The sequence below is a fragment of the Orycteropus afer genome, unplaced genomic scaffold, assembly GCF_000298275.1.
Source record: "Orycteropus afer afer isolate SDZICR_OR568_19922 unplaced genomic scaffold, OryAfe1.0 scaffold00345, whole genome shotgun sequence".
Lineage (NCBI taxonomy): Eukaryota > Metazoa > Chordata > Mammalia > Tubulidentata > Orycteropodidae > Orycteropus > Orycteropus afer.
This window is the reverse complement of record NW_006921932.1, coordinates 3187353-3198533: the sequence shown is the minus strand read 5'-3', so window position 1 is coordinate 3198533 and position 11181 is coordinate 3187353. Positions and strand designations below refer to the sequence as shown.

Genomic DNA, 11181 nt, shown 5'->3' with positions numbered 1-11181 from the left:
GGTTTCCAGGGCTGTGATCTTTATGGAAGCAGACTGCCACATCTTTCTCTTGGGGAGCAGCTGGTTGGTTCTAACTGCCAACCATTCGGTTAGCAGCTGAGTGCTTTACCACTGTGCCACAAGGGCTCCTTATGGCCTTATGGTCCTGTATAATCCGATACTATCTGCCCTGTCCTCATCTTCCACCATTCTCTGGTTCATTCTTTTTATTCTGCCACCATGACTTTTGTCCAGTCCTTTGCTCTCAACATGCATTCTGCCATTCCTTTGCACATGCAATTCCATCTGACCTTCTGATTTCAGCTCCAGTGACACTACCTCTGGGAAACCTGCTACTACTGACCTCTTTTACTAGATTATATCCCATATCACATCACCATTCACCTCACTTTTGTAGCAGTTGTCATGGTTGTTTTACGTTTGTGTAATTATTTGATGAATATTCTTCTTCTCTACTTAACTGTAAGATCCATGAGAGTATAAACTCTGTATCTTCAGCACATAGGATAGTACCTTGCACACAATGAGGGGTCAGTAAATTCAGGTTCAAAAATAATGCAAGTTTTTCTGAAAACTGAAAATCATTACTTTAATTTCCATAATTATTAGAACTTATTTTTATCGACCTCTTTAAAAATGTATTATCTATCTCCCTGTCTACATAAGCAGAATAAAAAAAATCATAATTTGATCTTTCACTGATGCTTTTCTTATGAAAATCAGTTATACTTTAACACAAAAATGGCCTCTGAAATGCTGAGAAAGGGCCATCTGCTTGATCTTTTTATTGCTTCTAGGCCTTCTCCTAATTTCTTCCAACTAATTTTCTTGAGGACAGAAAAATCAGACATTTAGGTTTGTTATAACTATATACCAAGTGAGTCCCTGGGTGGCACAAATAGTTAATGTACTTGGCTGCTAACCCAAAAGCTGGAGGTTCAAGTCCACCCAGAGGCAACTTGGAAGAAAGGCCTGGTGATCTACTTCCTAAAAAATCAACCACTGAAAACTCTATGGAGCACAGTTCTACTCTGGCACATATGGGCACCATCAGTTGGAGGTGACTCCACATCAATTGAAGAAAAGGATTACCAAGGGAGAATAAACAGGTCCTGAATAATGGCCAAAAGCCCCCCTATGAGCGGAACTATTAACTCTTATTCATGGGCAGTGTAACATTCTCTTTTTCTGCTCAGAGGTCTTGCATAACCCCTGGCTTTTAGGTGAGTTGCAGATGTTTGAGATTTTCAGCTAAGTATTAGTTATGTGCTATCTTGTACATGACAAAGGTGCTATAAAAAAATCTATTCAGGTGAATTTAGTTTAACACTATTCTAATTTAGATAAGAAAAAAGTAGGTGTCCTTTTTTTAAAGCATCACAAGCTATATATGTTATTGTTTGTGATAGAGTGGGGGGAATTAAATCTAATTCTTATGAAAAATATAACCCCCAGATAAATAAAAGTAAAAGGCAAATCTCATAATACTTAAAAAGCAAGAAAAAAAAAAACTTTTCAAATTAACATTCTCTGTAGTAGTAGAGTTCTCAATGGTTTGGCCTTACTAGTTTTTTTTACCAATTCACTGACACTTTACAGAATACTAGAAATCCTAACAATTTGTATATCTCTTTCTCTAATATACACATACATATATATAATAAAGTAGTAAGGGGATTACAGAAAAAGAGTTTTATACTATACTAATAAGGAAGCTTGGGCAATCTACTTCTATAGTGATACCACTTCGGAAACCGAAGGAAGGGTCTTTATGAGTTGGATCCGACTCGATGGCAGTGGGGTTAATAATTTAAAAGTGACTATACTAATGATTTAAGTGACACAGGAAACTGAAAGGGAGAAATGAAAGTGGGAAATTCCTGTGCAACAGAAAAACTGTGGGACTATCCATATAAATAGCCCATGCCCATGGAGGAAGGACATTCACATTCAGACTCCTGGAGGTTTCACTGGACGTGCAGGTAGCACTAGGCCACTTTGGTCCTGCTTTCATCATGACCACCAGGTGCATCCTCCAAATGGCTCTCCTGTTGTGCTTCTCCACCACAGCTCTTTTCAGGAGCTACAACCTGCTTCAATTCCAACAAAGACGCAGCGCTATGGCCTGTCAGAAGCTCTTGAAGCAGTTGAGTGGGAACCCTGAATCTTGCCTTGACGACAGGATGAACTTCCAGGTCCCTGAGGAGATTAACCAACCAAGGCAGTTCCAGAAAGAGGACACTGCATTGATCATCTATGAGATGTTGCACCAGATCTTTGGTATTTTCAGAAGAAATTTCTCCAGTACTGGCTGGAATGAAACTGTCATTGAGAACCTTCGAGCCGAGTTATATCAGCAGATGGACCGTCTGGATACAATCCTGGAGGAATATATGGAGGAGGACAACTCCACCTGGGGAAACGTCAAGACCCTCGTGCACCTGAAGAAATATTACTCGAGGATCATCCAGTACCTGAAAGCCAAGGACTACAGCAGCTGTGCCTGGACAATAGTCCGAATGGAAACCCTCATTAACTTTTCAATCATTAGAAGTCTTATAGATTACCTATAAAACTGAGAATTCCTCAGCCTGTGCCTCTGGGAATGGACAATACTGACAACGATGTCAGGTATCCTTCAACCAATACAGTCTAAGTGCTGGAGCATGAACACACTGCCTTTGAAAGGACAGTTAAAGATTTTAAACTATTTTTTAAATTAATTTATGCATTAATTTATGTAATAAGTTATTTTTTTTTATTATTTATTTAAACTTTTACCTTGGAAAATAAATTATTTACTAAATGAAAGTCAACATGGCTGTTTAATTTCAACTTAATATTACAGACATCCATAACCATCCATATTAAAAATTGCTGGGCACCTATTAGAAGGTCTATGTAAAATGTGCCTATAGGACAGTATAGTTTCTGGGCCCTGTCTTCAAGGAATTTAAAATTCAAGGAAGCCATGTGGAAGATACAATGTAAGAGATAATAAGGAAATCTGAATCTTGTAAGGAAAAATATGTGACTTGGATCTACAAGGGGGTTAAAAGGGAAAAGATAGGCAGGCGGCTCTTAACTTAGAACCTGGGGAGCCCACTGCTTCTCCTCTGTGCCCCAGCCTTTCTGAGCCTGAAGTTGGAATTTGGCTGCTTGTAACAGTAGCCAGGGGAATATGTCAACCTGCCACTCCTCGGAAGGAAGGTTGGGCAATCTACTTCTGTAGTGATACTGCCTCAGAAACCCAAGGAAGGGTCGCTATGAGTGGATCCAACTCGATGGCAGTGAGTTTTTGGTTTTTGTGTTTACCCTAAACATATCCCAGTTGTTCACAAGGTGCTCTGCTTTCAGCAGGATTTTAAGACTCTGCGAGCTCCCTAACCATAAGGGTGAGAAGTTCCAGGCATTTTATGGCATTGTATAGCAACAGTGCCTTTATCATGCTTTTCAGAAGGCAGCAGAGATGTTTGGGTCTCTTAGGGAGTTGAGGTTCACCATTAGCTTCCAGGGCACTGGTGCCAGTGGGAAGAAGAACCCTGCTTTACACCCAAGTCATCTGGCTAGGTCTTCTCTCCATTTTCTCCAGAAAATTAGGTCTCTTTCAGGTCCTCTCTGCCTTGTTCATACAGAATTCCAAGAACATCCTACCTTATTGGCCTACTGCTCTGCATGTCTGAAGCCATATATTCCCTAAAGCCAAGGCATGTGTGGACGATGAAGTCCATTTACATGCCAAGTGAAAAACCAGGACACAGGAAGAAAAGGGCATTCAAGGGGGACAAAAAGGGCATGGATTTTTCCCAGGGCTTCCACTGGAAGAATAAAATTTTCTCAGGAGTGCTTCTGGGTGCATGGTCAGCGTGTACCAAATGTCTTGGGTTTTGTCTTGGCATTGAACCCTTGGAAAGTGGGGTTATCATTACTGTTACTGTCATTAGCAGCTGCCATTTACTGAGAGCCTCCACATCGAATAATTTGATTTAATCCTTTTTATAAGCACCCCTCAGAGAGACATAATTGCATCATTTACATTTTACAGGATAGGAAACTAAGTCTCAAAGAAGTTTGGTAACTGTCCCAAGGTCACATAGCTAGCAAATGGAGGTTCAGAAAAGCACAAAGGGAATCATCATAAAAGCCTTTATTTGTATCTAGACATGTTTTTCTTAGAGTAGTTCAGAAGTCTGAGTTTCTTTTAAAGAATTCGGCTTTCAGGTGAAGAAACCTATGTTAGTCAAGAATTCCGGGGAAGACACTGTTGTGTAGAAAATGGATTCTGTACTGCCTCTTCTGCCTCTAGGCAGGTGTTATATGGGCTGTGGAACCAAGTAGTGGCATCCTGGTGAGTTGTCACCATAGTCTCTAAGCAGCAGCCACAGCTCTGAGGAAACAACAAGCTCTCCTTTTTCTCCCAACTCCCCACACACTACTCCACTCTCCAGCACTGCCAAGAGCCATTCCACAGCCATGCTCCCTTTGCTTAGGAGTCAAGACAAGATCAACATATAGAAAAGCAGTGTAGGAAGGGTTTAGACCATGCAGAGGTTGGTAAAGAAGTACTCTCACAGCAGTGGACCCTGATTGGACTAATTGTTGACCTGGCCCTGAAACTGAAAGGCTGGGAAGCCCTTGAAAGGCCTGCCCAGCTTCTCCTACAGAATTACTGTGCCACAGTTGACCATGTTGCCCATTCAAAATATCAGGAGAAATAAATGATCATTAAAATTAATATCACTGAAAATGGGAGAGGCTATCCTGCAGATGGCATTTGTGAACATTTGCATATGCTAAACAGACAGTCCACCATCCTGCTCCCAGTTTGTTGTCGTGTGGTGGCTTCTGCGTTGGTATGAAGCTAGAAACTATGCCACCAGTAATTCAAATACCTGCAGAGTCATCCATGGTAAACAAGTTCAGCAGAACTTCTAGACAGACTAGGAAGAAAGGCCAGGCAATCTACTTCAAGAATTAGGCACTGTAAACCCTATGGATCACAACAGAATACTGCCCAATACAGTTCTAGAAGATGAGCCCCCAAGGTTGGAAGAAACTTAACATACACAATAGTTGCAACAATGGACTCTGGCATACTAGCTTTCATGAAGGTGGTGCAGGGCCAAACAATGTTTTGTTTTGTTGTACAAGAGGTAATCAGGAATCGGAGCTGACTTGATGATATGTATTAGGTGTGAAATTGACATTATCTTAGCTGGTACCAGAATACTTCTTAGGGAGGGTATATTCTTTATTTAGAAAAATATTTTATGAAGCATTTGAGATAAAGGTTGAGATCTTGAGATTAACGACACAGTATAGTAACCAAAAAGACAGTAAAATGCCTATAACTTGTTTTTGCATGTCTGTTTGTTTTGAGAAAAGAAACAGAGAGAAGTTCCCAAGAAGATGTGGAGCCATGATGTTCTCTGGCATAAGGGTAAACCAAGAAAAATTCCTGGTGGGGGTGAATAAAGGACTTTTAGAACAGGGATGTCTCACCTACAATTTGAAATTATGTGAACTGATGTGATGAAGCTCTCTCCTCCACATCTTCTAAACCTTTAGTAAAACCGCATACAATCTTTATGCATATAGAATTTCACTGTATGAACCAGAGAAAGTGTCTGGGTCCATGTCAGAAATAGTATGGGGAAACAAGTACAGGGTGGCCAGACTTCCATAAATGAATCAAATTAGTTGGGACAGAAAACAGAGCCAGGCAGGAGGACCATCTTCTTCCCTCCCACACCCAATCCTGGAGTCCATGGAAATCATGGAAAAGAAACTGTGCTAACAGTAAACACAGATTCAGATGGGGAGCTATTTTATCTCACTGTTAACCAGTAAAAAAAACCCGGCTAACATAAATATGTAAATTTTGCCTAAACATATAGACATATAGATACAGGGTAATGGCAATGTATATGTGTACGCATGGTGTTTTGTTTTTTTTTTTCCTTTGCAGTTAACAAAGCTGGTATTTAAGCATTTTAGGTGTCAATAGACACTTTTAGTACTGAGATTACCTCTGATGCAGAGACTTGTTCATCACATATTCTCAAGAAAATGAAATGACTATGCCACAGACTGGGAGAAATTTGCAAAAGACAAGTCCTGATAAAGCACTTATATCCAGAAAAAAAAAATATATATATATATATATAATTCATAAAATTCAATAACAAGAAAATAAATAACCCAATTTTTGAAAAATGGGCAAAATATTTGAACAAACACTTCATCAAAGAAGATACATGGACAGCAGATAACATTATGGAGATGGTAAAGCTTTCCTCATGGGATTTTTACTCAGATTAGCTAATGAATATGAAATGGTTTTTGACCCAAGAGGAGCCCACTCCACTATGAGGCCCTGCCATCGACACTGCCTTTTCAGATAAAAGTCCATCAGTCATCCTGGCTGAGTATATGTAACGCATGTGAGGTCTGCTCAGCGAAGATGCCAGGGATGTAATCAATATGCATTTCTGTCTTGTCTGGTCTGGTGGGAGGTACACAGAGAGAGCCAGTAGTTGGTGGAGGAGTCAGAAGGTGAAGGCACCCAGAACCAGACCTTGATGGTTATAAGCCTTTTCTCTAAATTTGTTGTTCTGATGCTTATTGAACCTAAAACATAAGCTGTTTTTATGAATGTATTCTTTTGTTTTCAATGTTAATTGATGTTTTCTAAACATCAGTTTTATTGAAAATCTCCAAGAATAGTTAGTTTAAAACAACCATATTACAAGATTGGACTAGAAGCACCAGTACATAGGCATATTCTCTTAATTTAGTAATATCAAATAAATAAAAAGGTATTTGCCTTGACTTGAAGGAGAGTACTTCAGAAACTTGTTCACATCAAGCAGTTATCAGCACATTAGTAAATTTTACTTCAATTGATATTCTGTTTCCAAATTCATGCTTTGCTTTACTGTTACTGTCATTAGCAGCTGCCATTTACTGAGAGCTTCCACATCAAATAATTGGATGTAATCCTTTTTATAAGCACCCCTCAGACAGACATAATTGCATCATTCACATTTTACAGGACAGGAAAGTAATTCTCAAAGAAGTTTGGTAACTGCTCCAAGGACACATAGCTAGCAAATGGAGGGTAAAAAAAAGCACAAAAGGAAGCATCATAAAAGCCTTTATTTGTATTTACCACAAGATGATCACCATTGTCTGTAAGCCAGCAGCCACAGCCTGAGGAAACAAGAAAAGGCTAGAAAAGGCTACTCTGTGTAGTGTGTTCCTAGAAAACTCAAAATGTATTATGTTAAATTATATCCTCAACAATTAGCCTAGGAAGTAAAAAACAGGCTCACTTGAAAAGATTCTCTTAAGAAAATGAAAACAAAAGCAAAAAACATATATATCACAGATTGGGAGACTATATTTGCAAGTTACATATCTGATAAAGGACTTGTAGCAAAACATAAAGAACTCTCAAAACTGAACAGGAGAACAAGTAACCCAATTTTTAAAAACATGGGCAAATGATTTGAACAGACATTTCACTGAAGAAGATAACACAGGCAAAAATAGCACAGGAACAGATGCTCAACATCATATGTCATTAGGGAAATGCAAATTACAACCAGCATGGGACACCACCATACCCTTATTAGAATGACTAAACTTAAAAAGACTGACCACATCAAGCTTTGGCAGGATGTGGAGCAACTGGATCTCTCATACATTGCTGGTGGGAACAAAATATGGTACCACTACTTCAGAAAACAGTTTCACAGTTTCTTAAAAAATATATACCTTTCATATGATCTAGCCATTCCACTGTTGTTCTTTGCTGTTGAATTAAGTCTGACTCCTAGTGACCCTATGAGTGACTCAAAGTGTACAGAGTACAACTGCACTCCAGCAGGTTTTCAAAGCTGTGATCTTTCAGAAACAGACTGCCGAGTGTTACTTCTGAGGTGCCTCTAAGGGGGTCTGAACTGCCATCCTTTCTGTTAATAGTCCAGTGCTAAACCATTCATGCAACCCAGCACTCCTAGCCATTCCACTACTAAATATTTATCCAAGAGAAACGAAATGTCCATAAAAGACTTGAACATGAATGTTTGTAGCTGCTTTATTTACAATTAAACTGGAAACAAATGTTCATTATAGACAAACAATTAATGAAATGGTAGCATATCCATACCTGAGATACTATCCAAAGATCAAAAGGAATGAATCACTAATAGACACAATAACATGGATGAATCTTAAAATAGTTATGGTAGAAGACAAACCATAAAAACCTTAATTTTGTATTTTTCCATTTACTTAAAATTCTAAACAGTCATATTAATCTATAGTGATGGAAAGCATTATCAGTAGTGGTGTGGGGTGAGAGGGTGGTTAGGGAGGAGGGAGAGAGATGGCAAGATTACAAAGGGACATGAGGAAACTTTTGAGAGGACATGGATATGTTCATTATCTTGATTGTGGTGATGGTTTCAGGGGTGTGCATGTTTCACTTGACTCTACAGGTAACATTTCATTCTCTTATACATAGATAGCTATGAGTCGGAGCCAATTTGATGACTACCAACAAAAACAACCACATACATATGTCAAAACTGAGCAAATTATACACATAAAATAACTGCAACTTATTACATATCAATTATGCCTTATTAAAGCTTTTGAAAAAAAAATATATGCTTATTTAAAGAGAAAGAAAATGAAGTCCAAGCATATGCGTCTCTTTGTCAGGCTCCACATACATTGCCTATTGTCCTAAGATCTCCTATTAAATTCCAAGATAGAGTTAAATTCGCCCTTAGAAAATTACCTTACAGCCTGAATTAATCATTGTGACAAGTTAGATTATTAGAAGTTTTTATTAATGTTACATGTACAATAGTCCTTCATGTTGTAAAAGGATGCTACAGAAGGTTATAAATATTTGTACCTGCTAAAATTATGAACAAGGCCCAGAGTACTTTATACAGCATATACTGTACCAATCATATTGCAAATGGCAGATTATATAATCCATTGCTGAGAGCAACTATTTTGAGTTTATACCTTTACAATGCAAATATCTGCATTAACAACGTGATATAAAAATAACAACAGAATACATTCTATAAGGATGTATAAGGGGCTCTGCTACATATGGCATTTTATTAATCCTCCTGGGAACCCTATCAGGAAAGCTTGATTATCCCCTTTTACAGTTAAGAAACTGAGGCTCAGTAAGGTTAAGTAATTTGTCCAAGTCCACAGTAAGGAACAGAAGCATATTTGGAACATAAGTCTAACTCCAGAGGCTCTTAAGTATCCATAATCATCTATTTGTTGTTAGTTGCCATCTGGTTGATTCTGACTCATGGTGACTTCACCTATCACGGAGTAGAACTGCTCCTTGGGGTTTTCTTGGCTGTAATCTTAACAGAAGCAAATTCCTAAGCCTATCTTCTGTGACACCATTGGATGGGTTCAAACCACCAACCTTTAGATCAAATCCTTTGTGCCACCCAGGGACCCAATCATCTACCATCTCCCCGACTGTTATTTTATCCAACTACATAGCATGGATGTTGTAAGTTGGAGAAGAAACAAAAAGATCTACGGTTCCGCAGCTCACACCAACTGGCACATCAGCTCTGGGCTTTGTTCCAAGTCCAGTGGAACTGTGGGGACGTTTTGTCAAAGAGGCTGCTGTCTTCACCCAAACAACTGGTCTCCCTTCCATCCCCATTTGGATGGGGACTTTCTCTCTCTAGAGACAATAGCAGGGAATTCCCATATGCTCCCTTGCCAGACTCCAGAGAGAATATTTTCTCTGAAGGGTTTTGGAGGCAGTCGTCTTAATTGTGAGTCATAGTTTTCCCTGGCAAAGCTGTGTTTCCTTCTCTCGACCGTGTCTTTATCCCTTACTAGCAAGGCAATTCCGTTTGCACTTTCTGTTTTCAAGTCTGCCACCAGCTGCTTTCATTATCTCACAGGAATGGTTAAGAAGCAAAGTAGCCCACAATGTTGAATAGAAACACATGACAAATTCCTCTTCCTCTTCATTTTGATTTCTTAGCTTCTTTTCTTTCTTTTTTAAAATATGAAACCCCAGAGGTAAAACAAGTAGTTTTCAAAGCAGAAAATGACTTACTAATCCAGGAATCCATGACTTAAATTATCTGTGAATTTAAAAGTCCAAATGTTCCAAATGTTAAAGAAAAAGAAGTCTGCTATACTCAAGTGGAATATATATGGAGTAATACAAACTGAAGAGAGCTAATGTGGGTTCTGTCACTAACTGTATGATCTTAAGAAAGTTACTTAAATTGGAGATAATTGTATCTCAAATATAATTATCCCAAACCCTTCAAGGTTGTTGTGAGAAATAAATGCACTCTTCCAAAAATCTCATACAAAAAAGCAAGTGCATGGTAATTGGATGACTGGGAACAGTATCACTCTCATAAATGTAAATCCACTACTGTCTAGTTGACTGTGACTCAAAGTGACCCTATAGGACAGGGCAGAACTGTCCCATGGGGTTTCCAAGACTGTAAATCTTTATGGAAGCAGATTGCCACATCTTTCTCCTGTGGAGCCGTGAGTGAGTTTGAATAATTGACTTCTGGTTACCAGCCAAGCCTTTAACCACTGTGTCACTAAACTAAAAACAAACCCACTGCCATCAAGTCGATTCCAACTCACAGCAGCCCTACAGAACAGAGAAGAGCTGTCCCATAGAGTTTCCAACCCTGTAAATCTTATGGAAGCAGACTGCTCATCTTTCTCTCACAGAGCTGCTGGTGGGTTCAAACCACCAAACTTTTGGTTAGCAATCAAATACCTTAACCACTGTGCTACCAGAGCACCTGTGCCAGTAGGGTCCTTTATTGCTTCCATAATGGAGTCTAAATGATATAATTTTCACCAAAATCATATTTATAAAGGCAGGGAAAGTATATTCAGTGTATATGCTTTATACTATATTTATATAGCATAAACCAACCTTTTGTAAAGTTCAACCATCAACATTTTTCCTCGGAAGGAAGGTTGGGCAATCTACTCCCATAGCGACACCGCCTCAGAAACCCAAGGAGGGGTCACTATGAGTCGGGTCCAACTCCATGACACATAACAACAACAACAACCCTGGAAAGTTATTGAGAAACAAGATCAATTGCTTCACACATCTTTGGAAAACAAACA

The 11181-nt window shown here is 38.9% G+C and overlaps 1 protein-coding gene across 1 annotated transcript; it reads left to right on the top strand.

The window, feature by feature from the left end:
• The first annotated feature begins 2015 nt into the window (after nt 1-2015).
• On the top strand, nt 2016-2573 carry IFNB1 (interferon beta 1). The gene has a single exon (XM_007952547.1). It carries the CDS (start codon nt 2016-2018, stop codon nt 2571-2573), a length of 558 nt encoding a protein of 185 aa, XP_007950738.1.
• Nucleotides 2574-11181: the final 8608 nt, after the last annotated feature.

Coding starts and splice junctions, on each gene's coding strand:
- IFNB1 (XM_007952547.1), top strand. CDS start 2,016: ATGACCACCAGGTGCATCCTCCAAATGGCTCTCCTGTTGTGCTTCTCC.